Source organism: Podarcis cretensis, assembly GCF_951804945.1.
Source record: "Podarcis cretensis genome assembly, chromosome: 3".
Classification (NCBI taxonomy): domain Eukaryota; kingdom Metazoa; phylum Chordata; class Lepidosauria; order Squamata; family Lacertidae; genus Podarcis; species Podarcis cretensis.
In genome coordinates, this window is record NC_137172.1 from 35,426,936 (window position 1) to 35,450,571 (window position 23,636).

Genomic DNA, 23,636 nt, shown 5'->3' on the forward strand with positions numbered 1-23,636 from the left:
AAGTGTACCAAATTACCACATTTTAGTAGGATAAGCAGGCTATCTTTTCATGTTAAATGGTTTTGCTTCTCTTTACTGTTTACATGTTTTGAATACATAGCAACATTCGGCAAATATTATTTTGCAGGTTAAAAGCTTTGGTTCTTTAGTATACAACATTAATCACCACATACCACAGATCTTCAGCGGTGCCTCTAGCTCCAGAAGTATGGGCTGGCTAAGAAAGATTTCTCGTGATTTTATACACAAGCCCCGAACTTCGGCCTCTGTCATCTGCACAATCTTTCCTGGACGACATCCTCGCACTGAAATACAAATGATAAATTCAGGTCTATGAAAATCTGTCAAGGAAAACAGTGTGTTTCAAATAGTAAGCCCTTGCCTTCCTCAGCATTTATAAAGCACATTAAACCAAAATGTGTTTAAGCATATGGTTGGCATCCGTCCGTCTTGGGAGGCAATGGAGGAGTGTGCCTTTTGGGATGAAGTCAAATGGTTCAAAGGTTACAGTGCCTGTTGTAGCTGTAAAGACTGATATGTGAGAGACATATCTTGTTGCAGCTGGGGCAGATGAAGGTGTCCGGTTGTGCTGTTTCAAATGCGCCATGCCATTTCTTCTCTCTGCACCTTTCCCAGGTTAACATTTATCCAGATATTAAGTTTATAGTAAAATGCTTTGTCTGAATTGGGCCATATCCATTGATCGATAGAGTCATAATAAAGTAGGCATTCACTTTTAATGCACACTATGGTTCATCATTCTGTTATTATCTGCAGAGGGTATAAAAATGTGCTCAATGTACAATGTTTGCCATCAAGAACTTACCGGGTGTCCAAATAAAAGAGAATAAGCTTTAAGAGTACAGATCTGTCGTATGACCTTATTGGTTTGAAAACTGTTATACTAATGAGCCTCCCCGGTTTCATTTTGGCAACCCCATCAGAACACTGCAAGCAAAGATTGAGAGCAATGGAACAGGAAACATCCTTGCATGCTTCTCCATTCCAAGCTTGACTAGGATTGCTTGATGACCCAAGAACCAGGGGGGCAAGTTCTATCTGAGCCACATTTATCTCACATGGAGAAAGGGGCCTTTCTGCATAGCTCCAACTGCTGATACTACCCCTCACCGTTGGCCCAAATGCTTTAGGGGGTCCATAATTTTGTGTCAAGTAAGTGCTGCAGGTACTTACTTGACAAAAAATTCCTCTTCTTCATGGAGCAAGGAGGCTAAGGAGTCTCCCACCAGAGAACCTATCTACTCATAAATGTGGAAGGGATTTGCTTGTTGAGGAAATATCAGGACCAACATCTGAAGGCATGTGAAAGAATCCTGTTCATCACTTCAACAGATGACATCAGTACTTAGAACTTCACCAAATAATCCTGAGTAGGTTTAAAAATCTTGGGATATGAGAAAAGGTTCTCTTCAGGATTAGAAACTGGTTAAGGAGCAAGCAGTAGAAGGCAGCTATAACAATGGAGGGATACAAGAAGCGGGGTCCCTTCAAGGCCTGTATTGTGACCAGCATTTTAAATTTGTCCATAAATGATCTGGACTGAAGGGTGAACAGTAAGGTAAACAATTTTGCTGATGACAAAATAAGTACTTCTTCGCATGGCACATAGCTGAGCCATGGAATCTGCTAGCACCAGATGTAGCAATGTCTACCATATCACATAGACTCAACAGGTATACACATTCATATAGGAGAAGGCTATCAATGGATGCTAGTCATGATGGAAATGTACAACCCTCTAGGATCAATGGCAGGATGCCTCTGAGCACTGGCTGTTCATATCCTGCTTATGTGCTTCTCACAGGCATCTGGTTAACCACTGTGAGAACAGAGCAATGGACTAGATGGGCCTTTGATCCAATTCAGTATGGTTCTTCTTAGGTGTCTGCATAACGTTGACACTGTTTTCAATCCTGGATTTGAATCATGATGTCCTATTCATAACCCATTTTGGGGGTCCTATGGCCAACTCTGTATTTTAATCTGAAAACTTAATTATGTTTTCAACTGGTTGCTTTTTTAAAAAATGGAAAAGCAGGATTGAACTAACAAATGAATATGAACGGCTTTGATGAATTAAGTGCTCCCTATAGCATCATATAGTTCAAACAAAGAACTAAACAGAAAATCTCAAGTTTTGAATCTATATAGATTTGCATATGATAATATTTCTAGAGAAAAACATACTATGTTTTAAGTATGTACATATTGCTGTAGCTACTATTTTGGAAGGCACATTCCTGAAGGTCAAATGCCTCTAAGATAAAACTGCAGGTAGCAAGTGCTTTCAGCACTTAAATTGAGTACAGAACTTTATATATTTATGGTTTTAAGTTGCATAACATTGATTTTGATGAAGGACAGGTTAGATATATGTTAATTAATTAAAGCATCCCTAATTGATCAAAGGTGTTTTTTTTTCATTTCTCCAAGTGGCAAAACTCTTAGGTACCTTACAGCTACTGCAGCTTGCGGCATTATCTCTAACATTATACTTTAAACAGATACTTAGACTTTTAACTTTAATACTAACAATTTAAGTTCTACATAATATATTCTTAAATAAACTTTAACCATTGCACATATTTCTGTTTTTTTGCAACAGGAGTAAAAAAAATTATATTGTACTCTGGCTTCAAGACTTTTCAGAAATTGTATATCTATCCTTTAAACTCACAGGTTTACTCGGGCACTCTGGAGAACACTCACTTTGAAATACCATTGAAATCAGAAAAAAAAACTTATGAAGTGTATTTTAGGACTAATGGTTGCAAGTGTAAACATTTCTCTTTTGCTGGCAGTGTAGTGCCAGTTCCAAAGACGAGCTTTCCAGCTCAGGACTTCAGACAGCTTGAAAAAAAAGAACTGGTAAATCCTATGTGTATTATTCAGGACGGAAAGAAAGTCCTTCTCCCGATGTGTTAAAAGTGATCTGATAGCAGAGGACTCTCTGGACAAGACCTAAGAGCCACTAGTCATCATCCTATAGTGTTAAAAGCTTAACTTGGGGGCTGCCACCTGCAAATCAGAGTATTTAATAGCTGTAATCCAGAAGAGTTGGGGGGAGGCACTGGAGATTGAGGAAGGGGGGATTATCCCCCCCCCCGCTTTCATTCCTACTAAAACATCCCTGTATAGTACAGGGTGGAAATGTAGTGGTGGTGGTGGTGAAATGTTGTTGTTGTTTTTGTTGTTTAAACCACATGGCATGCATCCACCCTCAACCATAGGTTCAAGTCCCTTCCCTTGAATACTTACTAAGAGTTGTTAGGAGACAATTTTTCTATTCTGTTCTAAGTGTCCTCTTGACTAACCTTCTTTCCCCTTCCTGGATATGCTGGAAGAAGTTTACAGGTCCCTGCAAGACTATTTTGTTTTTTGTTTGTTTTTTAAGTATCTGCAAAGGTATATTCTTCTACATATTTAACACCTATGTAGAAACTGCGCTGTGGGTTAAAGCCTCAGCGCCTAGGGCTTGCCGATCGAAAGGTCGGCGGTTCGAATCCCTGCGGCGGGGTGCGCTCCCGCTGCTCGGTCCCAGCGCCTGCCAACCTAGCAGTTCGAAAGCACCTCCGGGTGCAAGTAGATAAATAGGGACCGCTTACCAGCGGGAAGGTAAACGGCGTTTCCGTGTGCGGCTCTGGCTCTGGCCAGAGCAGCAATGTCACGCTGGCCACGTGACCCGGAAGTGTCTCCGGACAGCGCTGGCCCCTGGCCTCTTAAGTGAGATGGGCGCACAACCCCAGAGTCTGTCAAGACTGGCCCATACGGGCAGGGGTACCTTTACCTTTACCTTAGAAACTACTACTTTTGGATGGCTCTTTTTCACTTCCAAACTGATAGTGAATTGGCCACCTATTGGCAAGAATTACTGCCATCAAGCAAAAGCTGACAGCTGGTTTACTTGCGTATATCTCAGAAGAAGGGATCATCACTAGGAAAAAAAATGAAATGGAGCCACATGGACACATTCTGTGCACCATTATTTCACTTGCCAGTGTCGGGAATGAAATCTGTGGGAGGGGTGGAGGGAGGAATGAAAATACTAAGTTCCTCTTTGCATACAGAATATCTATTTACCTCTGCGGGACCAAGCTGGAAAGTAAGATGTAGCTAGCCATTTGGGAAATGGGCAGCAGATACATTCCCTACAATTAAAACAAGTCCCTGCTCCCCCCCCCCAAAAGCTCCATGTCTGGAGCTGGCAGGGAGGCAAGGGTCATGTCCACTAGGCCCATGCTGGGCAGGGAGCAGCCTGCCAGACTTATGCTGTTCAAGCTTATAACTTTATTCTAACAAGACTCCCAACCCTGGGTCTCAGACAAGCTCTGTACGAACTTGAATCCCATAGCTGTGCTGGCTTCTAATGTTCTCAAATGCCAAGCCCAACTGTACGGATGTTATCAACTACTGCAGCTTCAAATCTGAAGAGGAGAGGGAGAATTATCCATCACGCTGGGAGCAAGAACCCAATCCTATGCTATAACTGCATCTAAGCATAGCAAACGTTCCAAGGATTGCACTGCAGGAGAGGAATAGGGTCCTGGCTGCCATAAATGTTCATTTGGCTAGCCAAAAATCTTAGGAAACTACCCCATAGCATACTCTGAGGAGACAGATGCAAGATAAGGGAAAAAACTGTATAGTAAAGGAAGCTTGTCACATTAATTCCCAAAACTACCATTAAACCAGAAATGTTAGGTCACCTAACCTTCAATATCCTAGCATGCTATCTTTGATATGGCCCAGTGAGATGGCATCTCAAATTACTGATGGGGAAGATCAATGACGCCCCCCTCCAAAAAAGACTTATACATGTGAAGCCTGTCCCCATCTTAAACGGATAGCTAACTTAACCGATATACTGTAATCTCAACTATTAAAATAATCCAATTGTCTATCACAAAGGCAGTTTTAAAATTCTATTTCTGTTTGCATCATAAGCACTTCAAAGCTGGCACAATTCAAGATTCCTGTCCTTATCATCTGAAATACAGCAGTAGTTCAGTCATATGAAGTGAACTTAAGTGATAAATTATTGATAACTGCTTCACATATTTGACAATGCTGGCAAGCAGCACCACTACTAGACTGCCTTGCATGAGATTATAATTTTACTGAAATAACTACCTCATTTTGTCTTCTGAATACTTCATTTATTTGCCAACAGTTCTCACCTAGTCAAGAAATAACCCAAACTATAACAATGATGCTAAAAGTTCTAATAAAACATACTCCACATGAAGTCATATGGCTGATAGAAATAAATGACATCCGAAACAAAAGAGATAGGGTGAATCAGCTCAAAAAACCCACAGGTGAATAAAAATAAAAACAAAACTACAATTACACCTACTCCCCCTGCCCACCAAAAGGGAATGAATTGGAAGCAAAATATAGAAATAACACATACAAGGACAATATATTGGCCTATTACAATCAAAGAATATAAATCCCATATAAGATGCTATAGCACACACACACAAAACAGTGAGAATATCAAGATGCAACAAGATACAAAAAAACCAAGAGTTTATTCAGGCACACACAGTCTCTCAAAATACAAAACACCATAAGGAAATGGATGCCCAAACAAGAATAGAACCCCCCCCTCTCTCTATATATATATTACGAATAAGCCAATCCCCAAAGGGCAAACCAAGAGAAAATTAAGGGCAAACCAAGGGTAAGAACAGTAATAGTGGAAAGCAAACTAAAGCTACTAAATTATCATACGAAGCAAAAGCTAGTATTTACTGAAAAGCTGTATGAACATAGGCCCTCCTGTGCTCAATATTTTTTACATAAAAATCCAGTACTAGGCTACAGGTGATATAAGCGTAAATGGCAAAGACAACACAAGTCAAGCATGTTGGTGGGAGGCATAGAGTAGTCATTCTTTTTCTTGGCAGTGAGAGATAAATCATATTTTCCTCCCCACTAAGAAACAGAAAGAAAACAAAAAACCTATTATGACTATTACTATTTATTATTATTATTTTAAGGAGCTACGCATGCATTTGTTAGAACAAGGTAACAAAACATTTACCAAAGAGGAAGATCCTTCCTAAAACTAATTCACTTTAGTTCACTTTACCAGTTTCAAATTCTTCTTTTACATAATATGAAGAGTCACATATCCAGATTAATCCGTGGAAAACAAAATAGGGTGGCTTACTCTTTAAGTTAAGAAAAGAATTGGGCCTCAAGTTCAAAAAGAGTTTATCAAAAAAGTAAATACAGTGGTACCTCGGGTTAAGTACTTAATTCGTTCCAGAGGTCCGTACTTAACCTGAAACTATACTTAACCTGAAGCACCACTTTAGCTAATGGGGCCTCCTGCTGCTACCGTGCTGCCGGAGCACGATTTCTGTTCTCATCCTGAAGCAAAGTTCTTAACCTGAAGCACTATATCTGGGTTAGAGGAGTCTGTAACCTGAAGCGTATGTAACCCGAGGTACCACTGTACTTATGTTGTATCAAAGAAACTTACTTTTTTGTAAAAGCTCAACACAGTAAACTAGCTGGGTTTTATGTCATGGCTTTTTTTCTGTCTGTAAAGACTAAAGCAGAAATGTGGTGCACTTTTCGCACCTGGCAGAAGTTATGCACACACCTTCCCAAAAGAATGTAGGTATTCCATCAGCACAAGGATTTCCACTTGTACAACAGAACTTCCTTCTTTCTCCTCATTGCAGAAATGCTTCAGAGGGGTGACGGAAACCAGAGTAATTTTTTTATTTTTTATTTTTGCTGGGGTGGTGGTGTTGCATTGTGCAAGGAAAAATCATTGCACTGATGGAACAAGTTCGATGCTGTTCTGTAAAACTCACTATATACAGCAGAACATGGATGGGAAAGCATATCTCATTCATAGTAACACTGTGACATCCCAATCCCTACCCAGCTCCAACTAATCACGTGTAACTATATGTGTTCATTGCTGAACAGGGCAAAAATCTTGCCACCTGGCAATGTCAGTTAATGAAATTTCCAGTGCGGCAAGGAGCTTCAGCCTGGTTGCCTGGACAACTACAATATATTCCCTCATCCCAACCCCCTAAAGCAGCAGCCGCAGCTGACTAGGGAATAATGGATGTGATAGGCATGAAAAATTGCACAAAAGAATGGAAGGTAAGGGTTTACACAGCCATATCCACAGACCCTGTAATTGCAGCTTTTGTAGAAAAAAAATGAGACTTTTCTTAAGGAGCATTACCATAGTGTGTGGTTCAGCAGTCTCCCCGCTTCTCAACTATGTATTTATAATTAATCAGAAAAACTTTGAGATGGCTGTTACCAAAAGCTCTGGTGGCTATAGCTACAAAACAGTAAATAAACTGTTCTTTCAGGCTGTGAGTTTGATATGAAATTCAATCCCTCTAAATAGGCACCCACAAGTAGGGGCCTCTTAAGAAATTCTTACTGCTTTCAAGCAGTGACGTGGGGCAGAAAATTTTCTCTAGAAAATTGTCAGTTTTGTAAGTTTGGTAGTAACAATAAATTCCCATGAATCACAGATCAGCACTGGGGAGAACGAAAAAGAGCCGCATGGACCCAGGTTCAGTCTACCATTATTTCACAATCAACGGATGCCGCTTGAAACAAATTCGGCTGCTTCAAAGTTTTTAGCTTAATTTACTAAACATATATAAAATGAAAATGCTAAGGCAAATCAATCTAGGGCATCAGAACATTTTCCTATGGGAACTATTGTATGCAGTTCTACCTAAATTGCTTCCCTAGCCCGAACCAGTGCTTCCAAATGCCAGCCCAGCAAAACAGCTGAAATGAAGAGTCCCACCCATCTCATCTCTTTATGAGAAGGGCAGGCACTTGCCAGATCACAGTATGCAGTTACTACTAGCAATGGTGTGGGTTTTCCAGAAAGTTCTGGTTTAGATTTACTAAATTCCTAAGTTGATTGGGATCTGAATGATCATGGTTACATTTTATTTTGTAAGCAAAATTTTAAGAAGTATTCCATACTAATTTGACTTCCTCAGTATCTCAAGAACTTTCTAATAACCTGAGGTATTTAAACTGAAATATTTCACGGCAGGGGGAATAACATATTATGTAGTTTAAATGTTATCTTCAAAATCAAAGACTCAACTGGAAAACCGTTGCTGTAATACAGTATTTTAATGCAAATATTTTAAGATTTGTCAAATCAATAGCTTACATTTCCTTACACTGTTTTTATTTTGGGGAAGAATAAAGACACTGAAAATGCAAGTATGACATTTTGAGCACACTCATTACACATATATGGATGCACACTCTCCAAAACTTGATTACATGTAACTATCTATTTTGACTAGCACTACAGTAATTTATTATATGCATTTTTAGAAAGTCTTCAGTTTTCCATGGAAAAATGTACCAACAGAAAATTTTCTATCCCCCATCACTAGCCAATGGCAACCTAGTAAGCACATTGTAGATCCATATGGGATCTATCACAATTTTCTAAGATCTATCAAGAGCCCCATAAACTGAACCAAAACATTTCACACTGAGTACAAAGTCACAGTGAAAGTTGGAGGGCATGTCATTTGTTCAAAAGTTTAAAATCTGAATTTGAAAAAAAAAAATACTAACCAACTACAAAATATATGCAATTCAGGGCCACTATTTAATTCCCAAGAAATGATCTGCTTGACAGTGGAACAGAGGTGGTGGACTCTCCTTCCTTGGAAATTTTGAAGCATAGGTTGGATGGCCATCTGTCATGGATGCTTTAGTTGAGATTCCTGCATTTAAGAGGTGGACTAGATGACCCTTGGTGGTCTTTCCAACTCTACAGTTCTATGAATCTAGAATCTACAGTGAAATCCTTCTGAACAGTAAACTCCAGTGAGTTCAGTGGGACTTACCTGGAAAAAAGTGGGTACAGAAATACAATTTTAAGCAAATTATATTCTGTTTCCTTAACGAAATGATCCCATTTAAAAGGTCTCATAAAAATAACCCGTAGAAAACAATACTGTTTAGTCTATATGTTGATCAAAAGAAACTAATACCAACTTCTCCACATAGTAGTACATTTTTGTTTCTGTGAATTACCATAATTTGCTCCAGATTCTGTATGAACCTCCCCCTGTACTTACTGAAAACTGCTGTATTGGCAAAACTTGCCGGTTTGTTAACTCTATTATGAACCATCATAGGAATCTCACAAATGAATCAGCTTCTCATTGCTAAACTATATACTAAATTTGTAAAAACATCTCTCACCTGACTACTTGTGATGATGCGGCTCACCTCTATTGCCACTGACATAACAGCAGTTACACAGATTTCTCTAATATTGCCCCATTTTAATACAGCATAAAGGCTCTCATACTCATTTGAGCCCCAGCTTCCATAGCAAAGCTATGCAGTGGCCTAAAGGCAATGCAAAATTCTCTGTCTCCTCTTCTTGCCCAGGACAAGGATATGAAATAGCAGCACATTAATAAGTTTAGAAGGGAGCACAGGTACTAGGAGAAAGAGCACGGGAAAACATTTAACAACACAGGGGAATAGAACTGAAAAGTCTAAAATTTATTGTCAAAACACACACCCTCCAGTATTTTTAACGTCCAGCACAGCAGCAATGCAAGAAAAAGCATAGTCTGTTGAATTTCTGCCTGACAGATGATCATTAGAGGTGCAAGAATTCTGTTTTCCCCCAAGACAAACTGTAAACCAAAGTCCATTAAACACAAAACTTACTTCTGAGTGGACATGTGTAACATTGTATAAGTTAACTATAGAGTGAATTCTTAAAAAGTCCCTGGTTTTTAGCTCCGGCACAGCAGGAAACATGCCTAAGCCTCTTTGCCAAGTTTTCACATTTGCCTTTTGTGGTAGCAGGGGGATTAGTTTACATCCACCTAGTAGGGACGCAGGTGGCGCTGTGGGTTAAAGCCTCAGCGCCTAGGGCTTGCCGATCGAAAGGTCGGTGGTTCGAATCCCTGCGGCGGGGTGCGCTCCCGCTGCTCGGTCCCAGCGCCTGCCAACCTAGCAGTTCGAAAGCACCTCCGGGTGCAAGTAGATAAATAGGGACCGCTTACCAGCGGGAAGGTAAACGGCGTTTCCGTGTGCGGCTCTGGCTCGCCAGAGCAGCGATGTCACGCTGGCCACGTGACCCGGAAGTGTCTGCGGACAGCGCTGGCCCCTGGCCTCTTAAGTGAGATGGGCGCACAACCCCAGAGTCTGTCAAGACTGGCCCGTACGGGCAGGGGTACCTTTACCTTTACCTTACACATCATGTAGCAGCATTTGAAAAAAAAACAAAAAACCCTCTACTGACTACTTGTTCTCAGAGGACCCCACCACAGAGTGGATGCATCCTGAACCCTGGGGGGGGGGGGGAGAAGGGCAAATGACAAAGATTCCAAGGACTGGAAAATAAGCCAGAAGCTGGGAAAGTACACTAAAGGAAAAAAGGAAAATAGAAGCTCTTTCGGATCCTCAGGGATTCCCATTGCTTTGTGTCCAAACATCTCACTTATCAATCACAGCTCTGACTTTAGTTACAGATAGGTAGCCGTGTTGGTCTGCCATAGTCAAAACAAAATAAAAAAATTCCTTCCAGTAGCACCTTAAAGACCAACTAGGTTAGTACTTGGTATGAGCTTTCGTGTGCATGCACACTTCTTCAGATACACTGAAACAGAAGTCACCAGACCCTTCTATATAGTGAGAAGGTGGGGAGGGGTATTACTCAGAAGGGTGGTGGGATTGGGTGATTGGCAGATAGCTGTGATGAGCCTGTTGACGACTCTTAACGACTGCAATAGGTCTTACAGGAAAAAGCAAGGGGTGAGAAGGTGAAAAATGGCTTTGTCATGTATAATGAGATAAGAATCCAATGTCTTTGTTCAGACCAGGTCTCTCCATGGTTTTAAGTTTGGTAATAAGTTGCAATTCAGCAGCTTCTCTTTCCAGACTGCTCATACCAAGAAAGCTCATACCAAGTACTAACCTAGTTGGTCTTTAAGGTGCTACTGGAAGGAATTTTTTTATTTTGTTTTAGCTCTGACTTTACTCACTTTACTTCACACTGACAGGTGGGAGAAGGTAGGCTAGCTTATTTCACAGAAATAGCTTAGAAAGCTACAGGTACATTTTGCTTCACAAATTCCTAGGATGCATGGATGATACCAAAGAGTCTGGGGGCCCTGCCCATAAATGTTAAAAGAAAGTACCAGATTGGCAACCCCATGTTCAATGTGTAACACCATGGGGCACTTGTAATAATATTCTCAAATTTCACTTTGGCCAAGGCTTTTTGCTCTCTTAATTCCACAACACTAATCTACAACATCCTTAGGGAAATCAGGAAACAGAAACAGCACTTGTCATGATCGCTTTTCAAGGTGCCCTTAGCAAACGAATGCCCTAGCAAATCCTCTTTTATAAGCAAATGGGAGAAGCTAGATTATGGCCCTTGGAGGGCATTTTCTGAGCTACTTGCTTTTAAAGCCCAAGATGCCTAGCCTGTTCCCAGGTAAATCTAGAATCTCACAGAGGAGCTCATCCAGAGAGGCACTTATCTGCTTTCAGCCCTCTCAGGCAGCTCAAGCAAATGAGGAAGCCCAATTTAATCTGAAAAACTAGGCTTTCCCAACGTGGTGCCTTCCAGTTACCTTTTTACTAAGATGGCCATGCTAGCCAAAGCTGACAAAGTTGTAGCTAGTGATGTGGGTTTTCCAGAACATTTAGAATTGGAAAATGTTCCTATGCAAATCAGGGTGATTTGCATAGGAGTTAATTCACATCAGAAAATGTTCAGTTTGCACCAGAAAGTTTTCTGATGCTCTAGTTTAGCATTTTACTTGTATTTAGTAAACAAAGCAAAAAACTTTGGAGCTGCCATGCTTGACTGATATTTATTCAACTGGCGTTCATTCATTGCTACGAATTAACAAGAAATGGAATATATTGTACAGAAAAATTTCCACCCCACATCACTGGTTATAGACTAAAACATCTAAAGGTCTTCAAATTGAGAAACACTATTTTAGTTCCTCAACCTGTATCTCAAACAGCTCAAAAAACTGTGATGCCTTTCTTCTACTAAAGACTAAACACACAGTTCTACATGCATTCTGGTTGCATGCATTAATGGATTTAATTTCTACTACCTCTACAGGTCAGAAGGAAACTCGGCTTGAGTTTTTGCTATCTTTGCCAACTTCCCAAAGTATAGACAAGATAGTCTCAGTGATGCCTTTGCCCCTCTATAGACAGGCTCTGATGAAGCAAAAACAGAGGAAGCTGAAGAGCTTCTCTGTCCTCTCTAACAGGAGCTCATCCATTCACCTCTGAGATCCATGCTCATGTAAATGTTAGCAAAAAAAAAAAAATCGTAAAAACTTTTAGTAAAAATTATACATAACCTAAACATAGATTCCTTCATCTTGCACATTGGCATAAGATTTTCATACTTCTAGATGCAAAAATAGTTGCAGTGGGACAAATGAAACCGCAAAGGAAAAGGTCAGATTCTGAACTACAAGCACAAAAACCAACTTCAAAATGAGTATCTGGTTGTTTTTTTCCTGCAGTAAATAACACAAAGTATCTTGTAACACCTTCAAATTTAACAAAATTTATTATGGCATAAGCTTTCTATGTCTTTTATAGAATTGAAATTTCCATCAGATACAAGGAGTGGGATTCTCAGTTATGAGGTAAAGGTTGAAGTTAAATGGCAATTGTATACAACAGTACACCGACAATACAATGACAACTTAAAATATCCAAAATGATACTTCAAAACACCAGTAATTGTCTTGGGAGAGGTTACCAACATTTTAAGCCTGTGGGCACATTTGGATTCTCCAGCAAGTGTCATGGGCGCCACTCCCTTCTTTCTTCCAGACACAAAGAGATTCATGTACACACAATCTGGGTAAAAGTCAAATCCAGAGAAAGTAATCTGGCTTTGAAAAGCTCATAGAGCTGAAAGAAGAAGTGGGAAAGCTTCTTCCAACTCTATCCTTCAGCTCTATGTATTTTCAAGGAAGAAAAAGGTAACTACCGGGGTACCTCGGGTTACAGATGCTTCAGGTTACAGACTCCGCTAACCCAGAAATAGTACCTCAGGTTAAGAACTTTGCTTCAGGATGAGAACAGAAACCGCGCAACAGCGGCGTGGCAGGCCCTATTAGCCAAAGTGGTGCTTCAGGTTAAGAACAATTTCAGGTTAAAAACAGACCTCCAGAACGAATTAAGTTCTTAACCCGAGGTACCACTGTATCTTCTCATGACCGAAAGGGCAGAGGGGGCGGGGCTCAAGGATTTGTGGGCACCAGGTGATAACCCCAAGAGCACCACAGTACCCACGGCAGCATGTTGATGACCGCTGGTCTCAGTGAACCACCACTCTATTCAGAACCCCCAATGAACATAATGTAACTTTTTGATATGTTGTGATTCAGCAGTTTCACAATGGAGTTTCTCTTTGAAAAACAAAATGATTCCTTCATGAAAACCAACAATCGCTCACTTGTAGCAGTTCTAAAATATTTCCTCAAAACTGAAGATTTTGTCAGAGCCAAGTCAGATAAAACTGTGTAGATCCCAATCTCAAATAACCAGCTTTACAAAAGTGACCAGACATCTTCAATGAACTATCTCAAGTATGGCTGCTGATTCACAGGCTAGATGTTCGATAATTTATTATGAGACAGATAATTTATGCCAGATGGAACTAAAGCAGCAGTACTTTAGGTATTTAATAAAATAGCTGTACCTCATAATTTAGTCTGTAAGAAAACCCCAATACAGCAAACAATCCACTTTAAAAAAAAACCACAAGCAAACAGAACACTGCTCAGCAGAAAAATAGTATATTAATCATATTATGGAACCATCAAACAAGACCTCCCTCAAATGCTCAAGAGAGCCATGTCTTTCCTAACCACAGAAGGTCAATAACTGACCCAGGTATAGAATACATTCACATGTGCAAAGAATTCCCTCCCACTCCATAACTACTTCCTCTCTTTATATTGCTACATACTTGGTGTTCACAATGTGGTGTTTGTAGATGCAACTGCACCCAAGATGACTCCCTAGAGCTCGCAATCACTGCCTGGAAGTGTGCATAGAGGTGAAGTGCTCACTTCCTCTTTTAACTCCATGAACCTTTCTAGGCTGACTTTAGTACCCAAGCAGAAAGTAAAGAAAGACTGAGATAGAGTGTATCTTGTAAAAGACAGAAAAGGGCAAGGGAGAGCAATGAGACCAAACGGTAAAATGAAGTGACATGGGGAGGGGGAGAAAGAAGGAGCATGTTTATTTCTCTGACTGTGCATCATGGGCATAGCCAGGAGGGAGGAGGGGGGCAGCTGCCCCCTAAATCAAGAAAATAAATAAAAATGTTTAACTAACTGACCAATCAAGTCGCAGATAGCTTGGTTCCATCGTCCCCTCACCCCAATAAATCCTGGCTATGTCTATGCTGTGCATTTCCCTCTCTTCCTCCTCTGGGTCTGTTTTTGTTTCCTTTTCTGTGTCCTAGGAGAGAAGGATTCCTTCTAAAAGGAAATTTGTGTTTTTGTGACTGGTCAGAACCATTGCAGCTGTCATTTTGTGAATGTCATGCCCCACATGACAGCCATTTGTGATAGCACTTACTCAAAATTCACAATATGGCCATGGATCCAAAACAGCTGCTGACTCATGGCAGGTACTGAAGCAGATTTTAGAAATCTAATTACAATAGTACCTCTGGTTATGTAAACTTCGGGATGTGAAAGCGGCAAACCTGGAAGTATTTTACCAGGTTTTGCCGCGCACACACATGCAAAAACGGTCCTCCGGTTGCGAAAACCTCGGGATCCGGCCGGTCCTCCGGAACGGATCCTGTCTGCAACCGGAGGTACCACTGTACTGGCTTCTAACATTTTACTCCTCCAGCTTGTGAGAGACAGCAGCAACAATCCACTGAGAAGGCCTGGCATGCGAGCGACTAACATTTGGCTGTTTCAACAGAGAGAGTACACTGAATACAGAGCACAAACATATACAAATAAAATATATACGGATATACTGTGAATACTTCAATTAGTAGACAGGGTCTAAAGGTAAAGCGATCCCTGACCGTTAGGTCCAGTCGCGGACGACTCTGGGGTTGCGGAGCTCATCTTGCTTTACTGGCTGAGGGAGCTGGCATACAGCTTCTGGGTGACGTGGCCAGCATGACTAAGCCACTTCTGGCGAACCAGAGCAGCGCACGGAAACGCCGTTTACCTTCCCGCCGGAGCAGTACCTATTTATCTACTTGCACTTTGACGTACTTTCAAACTGCTAGGGTATAGATAAGTCAAAATAAACAAGTGGTCATGCACTGGTAAAGGAGTGACTTGCCAAGAGTTATTGGAGAGGCAACGTGTGAACAGGTGACTTCCTGGTTCACAGCTCTTGCATCCAGCAGCTGCTAGTCTATACTAGCTCTTGGGCACCCTGCTAGCTTCCAAGTTGGGTTGAGGAAAGAAACTTATTATTTTGTACAGTTACCGGTAAGTTCTCTAGGAAAGGATACTCAGAAGTGACAGCAGAACCTCTAAACCAGGGGTCAGCAAACTTTTTCACAGCAGGGGGCCAGTCCACTGTCCCTCAGACCTTGTGGGGGGCCGGACTATATTTTGGGGGGGAAATATGAATGAATTCCTATGCACCACAAATAACCCAGAGATGCATTTTAAATAAAAGGGCACATTCTACTCATGTAAAAACACACTGATTCCAGGACTGTCCATGGGCCAGATTTAGAAGGCGATTGGGCTGGATCCGGCCCCTAGGCCTTAGTTTGCCTACCCATGTTCTAAACTCTTAAAGAAAAGCATTCAAAGGTTAGAACCTTGAACTTGTTTTTGTCTTCAAGAGTTATGCCCCCTGTTCATTTATTTACCACAGAGATTATCACAGTTCTGTTGCAGAGGATACAATTTATGGAGTGAATACTGGTAAGGGCAGCTTTACAACTTCTTAAGGATAACAAGTCTGACATAGCAGCAGGAAGGACAGCTAGGAAAAGTTGCTTGGAAACAGAACTCAAGAGATTAAAAGCACAATCCTAACCCATAGGAGAAAGTCCCAATGAGGTGTGTGTATGCATGGTATACTTCGGTATACTGAATTGTATAAGGATTGTACTGTAAGTTGGTCATCAACGTCTGTTTTCAATGACTTCAGATAATGTTTTAACAGGAAGACATTACTAAAAGATAGTAGTAAAGTTATAAGCACGTCCTAGAAGTGATTCACTCTGTTAGTTACAGTTTTAAGAATCTAGTATGATTATTAAACCATGTTACTGCATCTCAGAATGTGGAAATCCAATGTATATTCAGTATTGTACAGGCAAGTGGCTTCTTGCTGCATCATACAGATACTTGTAAGAGAGTAAAATAGATACTTGTAAGAGGGTAAAAATTACACAACTTGAAAACTGAAAATGAGTTTTAGCTCAGCTCACAGAGAAGGGAGGGAGAGAAATTATCACTATGGTAAAGGAAACACCTGTGGTTTCAAACTAAAAAAATGTTCTGGATATTTTATTTGTGAAAACTTTAAGATCATTCCCTCTAGTAACAAAAATCAGGCTGTAAAGTATTTTGGAGCCACGATAAATAAGGTAGTAGCTTCTACACCTGGACGCAGGTGGCGCTGTGGGTTAAAGCCTCAGCGCCTAGGGCTTGCCGATCGAAAGGTCGGTGGTTCGAATCCCTGCGGCGGGGTGCGCTCCCGCTGCTCGGTCCCAGCGCCTGCCAACCTAACAGTTCGAAAGCACCTCCGGGTGCAAGTAGATAAATAGGGACCGCTTACCAGTGGGAAGGTAAACGGCGTTTCCGTGTGCGGCTCTGGCTCGCCAGAGCAGCGATGTCACGCTGGCCACGTGACCCGGAAGTGTCTCCGGACAGCGCTGGCCCCTGGCCTCTTAAGTGAGATGGGCGCACAACCCCAGAGTCTGTCAAGACTGGCCCGTACGGGCAGGGGTACCTTTACCTTTACCTAGCTTCTACATCAATGGGGGATTTCTAGGGATGCAGATGCACATAAATTGGTAAATTAAAAGAAAAAGTGGTATCCAATGTTAGCCATGCTCAGAGTAGACTACCTGAAGTTAATGTTTGTGTCAAACTTTGGCTTACTCTAAGTAGAACTTAGATTAACACAACCATGTGTGTTAAACACACTAAAACAGAGAATGTCAAGGTACTTATTTCAGGGGAAAAGGGAAACTGGGTGTTGGGGGTGGGAGGGGAGACAGTTACCGTATTTTTCGCTCTATAACACGCACCCAACCATAACACACACGTAGTTTTTAGAGGAGGAAAATCTGTAGGCATGCCACCCATAGGCATTCCCTCCATAACACGCACAGAGATTTCCCCTTACTTTCTAGGAGGAAAAAAGTGAGTGTTATGGTGCAAAAAATATGGTAATTAGGCACCTGAAGCTGAAACAGCTTTATATTTCAAACCACATTAAAACATCATGTACTACAAATTATCTAGGTCTCCTATTCCTAGTTCATTTTCTCCTAAAAGTCTATTGCCTCACTTTTCTGACTCATTTTTTTTATAATAAATGTTTATTCATTAGCGTGATAGAAACTGAACCAATCTCCAGGTTTCTGCCAACAACATTTGAGCTCTTAACATATGGATCACTACTAATGGGTCATATTCACTTGCTTTCCCTTCAGTACAATTAAATGATCCAATTAAAGCTTAAAGCCAACAATAATATTTTTAAATAATCTTTTCCATTCATTTTTAAGATACCTACATTCCTATGTAAGCCATGGTTCTTCTAATGCAGCCTTTCCCAACTAGGTGTACTCTGGATATTTTGGACTACATCTCTCAGCATTCCTTGTGGCTGCCCATGCCGACTGAGGCTGACAGGAATTGCAGTACAACACTGTTCTGGAAAACACCAGGTTAGGGAAGGCTGTTCTAATATTTCCACATTCCCAGCATAGATTTGACACATTTGTATGCATCAGGGATAGGGAACCTCAAGGCCATGGGCAGAACATAGCCCTCCAGGCCTCACTACCACCCCACTATTCTCTCCAGCCCACACCCCTCACTGGTCCTGCTTTGCACCCTCATTGAGTATTTCTGTTATGAACTCTGGCTTTTCTGGATGGAGGATGGAGATTGGTGTGTGAGTGTCATTGTTAGAAACTGAGATATGAAAGCTAGGAGCTAAACAGCATATTAAACCTAGGTTATGCGCACAACATCGGAATGTCTAGGCGCACTTTTTATAACAAGAATACAAAGATGAAAATGAATGAACTGCAGCTAAAAACCTTATGTTCATTTTTCATGTGGTCTAGTCTGAAGGCTTCAAAAAACAGCCATGCATCCCCCACTCATATTCTTAAGAGGGTCCCTTCTGCAGTCTTCAGAGAGTGGTTAGAAGTGGAGGCAGAAAAAGGTCCCCCTTTCCTTCCACTCTGAACAGGCCCTGGATTTACCCTACACCCCCTTTCCTTCATATAAACATATCTTGTTGGCACCACAATTAACACATATTAAATGCATACATAACTGATTGCAAAGATACCCAGCTTGAGTGTCCAGTTTGCAAACCTAAGTCTCCTTCAATGATCCCACTTCAAATTTTGTTTTGATTTTAAGCATCACTGTGAGTCTGAGGTAGATAACACTTTAACATGCACTACTGTGCTTGCTCTGCAAGAGGTCTGTAGAGCAACAACAGGAGAATGGGCCTTTTCAGCTGTGCCTCCCCACTTGTGGAATGCTCTCCCCCAAGGAGGCTCACCTGGTGCCTTTGTTTACATATCTTTAGATGCCAGTCCTCCTCTCCCAGGCCTTTCTTTAATTAGCCAATCAATGGCCCTTTAAACAGTAAGGGGGTGTATTCTTTTTGTTTTTGGCTATGGTATGTATTTCTGTGTTTTTATATTGTAAACAGATCTATCATCGTTGGATGAAGGGCAGTATACAAAATATATTAATAGTAACAATTACAATACCACATTGGGAAACAGCTTTATTGATGCTTCTTTATTAATTATTATCATTAAAATAGTTTATATTCTGCTTCCTCATTTTGAGATGAAATGCTACAGCAGTTTCTTTATAGAAATGACAATAAAGCTTGTATAGAAATATTAAAATCCTATGAATTTAGGTATATACCTATAAATTATGTATATAAATTGTAGGTATACAATTACAACAGTTACTAGGCTGCACAAACTTTTAGGGGCGAAGGCAGAGAATGATTAAGGAATTCCGCTGCGACTACAGCAGTAGCAGTATGGCTACCAGGCTACTGTTTAAACACAAGGCTATACAGTGGTACCTTGGGATGCAGCTTCCCCCCTCCCCCCAGGAATAAACCATTTTCCTATTCCAGCTCTCTAGAACTGAATCAATAACAAATTCTCTCTCACATGCACACACACCCCCCCCTCCAATATAATGAAATATTCAGTTTCAGGTCTGGATGCTGGTCAAGAATCAAGTCATATCCTGCTCAGTTGTTTTTCTAAACTAAGAAGCCCCACTTCAGTTTTTCCTCACAAATGATGCTCCAACCAACCTCTCTATAGGTTTTGGCTGGCCTTTTCTTGCACTTTTTCCTGCTCTACACTAGCTTTTCTAAGATATGGTAGTTTACAGTTCTGGTTGCCACAAACCATGCCTCAGAAATACTGAAAATGCATTTTCCAGCTAATAATCAACATAGTCGTCTTACTTTGAAGCTCATCTCACCATAACAGCATTGTCAAATAACATGAATTAAAATGCCATCACCAGTCTGAATTACATAAAGCAAATCCTTAAAACTAAAAATCCTCTTTATCCAGGCTGCTCCTCACAGTATAGTGTATCAGCGAGACAGGAAGTTAAATGTGAAAAGTAAACAAAATTTAGACAAAGGAAGCCCATCCAGTATTTTGAAAACTCAGAAATGGTTCTATCAAAACCAAGCTTTGAAACAGCAGTATCTATGTTGAAGCAAGGCTGCACTGTCTACAGTTTGCAGTTATAGCTCACAAGTAAATCCAAAACCTGAAATGTTAGTATAGTCACCCTCCAGTTTATCTGATACATACAACTGGCAACCAAATCATAAGTATACTGGCATCAATCCAGAAAATTACAAGTGTTCAGAACACTGCCTGTCTGGTAGTATAGTCACAGAGCTGAAGAGCAGAAACCTTTGCAACCCCACTAAGTTCTCAGGCAAGAGTTGTCAAGATGGTATGTCTTGATTTAGTCCCAGTTCTGGCTTCCTCTCTCTACTCCCCTTTCCCATTATAGTTAATTATTATTAAAATGTCTCACCTCAGCGAGCCTTACCCCTGCATGTCTTGCCCTTGCTTGCACACCGAACAGTTGTGACCGGATTCTTAGCGGAGCCCCTTGCAATAATAAAAAATATGGGTGGTGCCAATACAGTGATGCTGCCCACTGCTAAACAGACTCATTGCAGATTTCAAAGATTTCGCTCCTGTACAGCAGGCACTCTACCATTAGAGTAGATACATGTGTGGAAAACTCTTTTCACATGGAGATAACTATCAGTGGATGTGAGACAAAGCTGCCTGTACAAAAGTGACATTAAATTTCACAATCCTATAGTTACACTACATTTTCAACAGTTCTCAGTTTTGCTGTTTCAGTAATGTTAACACAATATAGTGTCAGCTTATCTGTACTAAAACTAAACTGCAAGACTGACTTACTGTACTTGATAGATATTTCAAACAGGATTCAGATTATTATTATTATGTATTAAATTTGTATGTTGCCTTTCATCCAAAGATCACAGGGAGGTTCACAACATAAAAATACAAAATGAATTGGATGTCTGCAGGTTTCTTCACTATATGTTTTAAAAACTATTTTAAATAATGTTACAGTCTTGAAAACATACCCACAAAAGTTACTACACTGGTGAGGCCTGGCACAAGGAGGACAGATAATTCCTTCTTCCCTGCAGCAGTCTAATGCATTTCTATGCAAGGCACCTAGGAGGGACAGAGTCCCTCCCCGACTAGCCAGCTCACTGTCCTGCACACAATTCCTTCTCACGTACAGAAACCAAGCTTGTGCTTTCACACACTGTGAAAACCACCAAGTTTCATAGACATCTTTATAACCACAGAAACAATAAGCAAGATTTTTTTTTGGGGGGGGGGAGACAGAACTAGATAATGCTTGAGTGTTTTGTGAGGGGGAAGTAGGAAAGACACATGGATTTGATTTATAAATATACCTCAACAGCTGCAGAAGAAAGAAAAAAGTTTAGATTCAAGCCCTTATTTAATATCACAAAGCACTGACAAAGCACAAAAAACAAACAAACCCATACTAACACTATGACAGAAAGCAGTCGTAGGACACTGGATTATCTTTGTCCATCAAGCAGTAAAGCGAGGTGGAATTTTTAAACAAAAAGCAGCCTTAGAATGAGAATCCCGGGTTTTGGGTTAACCTGTAGTTTATAAATCTGAAGTTATAGTACATATATATATCCACAAGGGCAGGGGAGTGCTAAGAGACTGACAGCGACTGAAGCAATGGGGGTGGGAAGGATGAGACTGCAAAGGGAAACCTCGTACTTCTACCTACGCTTTTCTACCTCTCCCGCCGTAGTAAGTTATGGGAGCGAGAGGTACTGGCGGCGAGAGCGTTTATTCCTCCGGAGACGGGTGGGGGGTGGGATATGGAGGGAAAAGATAAAGGCACCCAACTTTAATTAAAGTACCCAGCGATTACCACCGCTTTCTTCCACACCCCCAATTAGGGCAAGGATAACAAACGCCTAAATGAGCTTATTAAATGAGGTTATTAGTCGGCGGCGGCGAGGGGGGGGGGCAGAAGAGGGAGGCAGGCGGCTATTCTCGCGACACGGGATTCACACGACCAAAGAAGAGCCCCAATACACCCTTTTCTCAGACGCCCGCGGAGTCCGCCCCACCAAGCCCGCAAGACTCCCGTTTAGGAGGAAAAACTTCGCTCGCCCCGGTTCAGAAATGCCCCTGTCCCCGGCCTCCCCGCTCGGGCCTCCGCACCCCGCTGCCTCCAAGGAGGAGGAGGAGGAGGGTTGCGCGCTCACCTTCCAGCAGCCTGGTGATAAGACTATCCACATTCAGCTCCCCGTCCGCCATTTTGTAGCTAATGGACTCAGTCCCGGGCGGGGACGGAGAGAGACGGCGCTTCGGCGAGGAGGCGGTGGCGGCAACGAAAGCAACAGCGTCTCGTCAAGGACCCTCCTCCCGCCGCCGGCGGCAACTCGCCCGAGCGCGGGACCTCAAAGCGCCCGGCCCAGCGAGCGTTGCGGGGAGGGAGGGGGGTCTTCCCTCAACGCTCACTCGCTTTCCGGCTCCGCTGAAGAGGGAGGGAGAGAAAGAGGCACGAAACCGAGTCCGCCAATCCTCCTCCTCCTCCCCACCCTCCTGCCTGCCTTAGGCCCCGCCGCGCATGCGCCGCGAGTTCCTTTCCACGATCCTTCCTCCCGCGCCTCTTGCCGCTGTTGCTTATACTCCAACAACTGCGCGGGAGTATCGGGTTCGGCTCTGAGAGAGGGCTGCGGAGCGGCGCCGGCCGAGGCAACAAGCGCGCAGGCGCGACGGGCTCGCGCTTGTTGCCTCTCGCTCGTACGCCCGGGCGCTCACGTGGGCGCGCACGCGCTTCACCCGGCTTGCCTGCCTTTCTTTCTCTTCGCTCTCTCTCTCCCTCCCCCCCTCCCCTTTTCCATCCCGCTTGTGTCTCCTGGTAACCGGGCTGGGGCCTAGTGCTTAAATGCAAAGTGGCGCCTCTACGCCTGCTGCGCGCAGAACACCGTGCAGCTTTCCTCGAGCGCCGCGTATAATAGGAAAGAGAAGCCCCCACAGGGCCAGACTCATTTCTGCTCTTTCCTCATCGACTGTTTTAGTTCGCGCGGAAAGGCAGCCTTGTTACTCCCTAAAGGGGGAGGAGTGAAAACCTTCCCAAATTCACAGAACAATAAGCAAGGGCTACACCACGCATTTAAAGAACACGGCTTCCCCGAAAAGAATCCTGGGAACTGTAGGCCCCCCGTGGTAGGAATTTTGACGCCTTAGATATATGGTAATGTTCATAAGTGTACCAACCAAGCACGTAGATAGATCAGCACAGGAAGACCGACCTGAAACCATTTTGATTCCCAAACTGACCAAATGTTTTCCCTGCAAGGAAGGAGCGGGGGGGGGGGGAGGGAGCCTTCCCATTGTCTCAGGAACTGAGTAATCAACATTTTAATGGGTGACAGACTATCAGGAAAGGCAAACAGATAACCTGGCAAACAGGAAAAACAACATTCAAATTTCTGTTTTAGACCGCCTTTTCTGTGATGTAGGTATGATGTTTCTGGGGTGGTCTTGATCTACAGGGTGGCAATTTCAAAAATATAAGGTCTTGCGTGCCATTGTTCTGGGTTCCTCCTCCTTTTCTGCAGGTGAGGGGAGCACCCTGTTGCAACAGATCAATAAAGATCAAGCTTACTAGCTTCTTTGCTTCTCAATATTCTCTGGTTGGCCTCTGTTATTTTCTCCTACCAGTAGGGAACCTAACATAAGGACTCTATATGGGCTC

The 23,636-nt window shown here is 42.1% G+C and overlaps 1 protein-coding gene across 1 annotated transcript in view; it reads right to left on the minus strand.

Moving 5' to 3' along the window:
• Positions 1-22,612, minus strand: part of PPP1CB (protein phosphatase 1 catalytic subunit beta) — a 35,292-nt gene extending 12,680 nt beyond the window's left edge. Inside the window, exons 1-2 of the mRNA XM_079969334.1 lie at positions 22,138-22,612; positions 174-305 (exon numbers count right to left, since the gene is read on the minus strand). Of these exons, the coding sequence (XP_079825460.1) occupies positions 174-305; positions 22,138-22,189 (184 nt within the window). The 5' untranslated portion in view covers positions 22,190-22,612. The remainder of the gene's footprint in view (positions 1-173; positions 306-22,137) is intronic.
• Between the last annotated feature and the right edge of the window lie 1,024 nt (positions 22,613-23,636).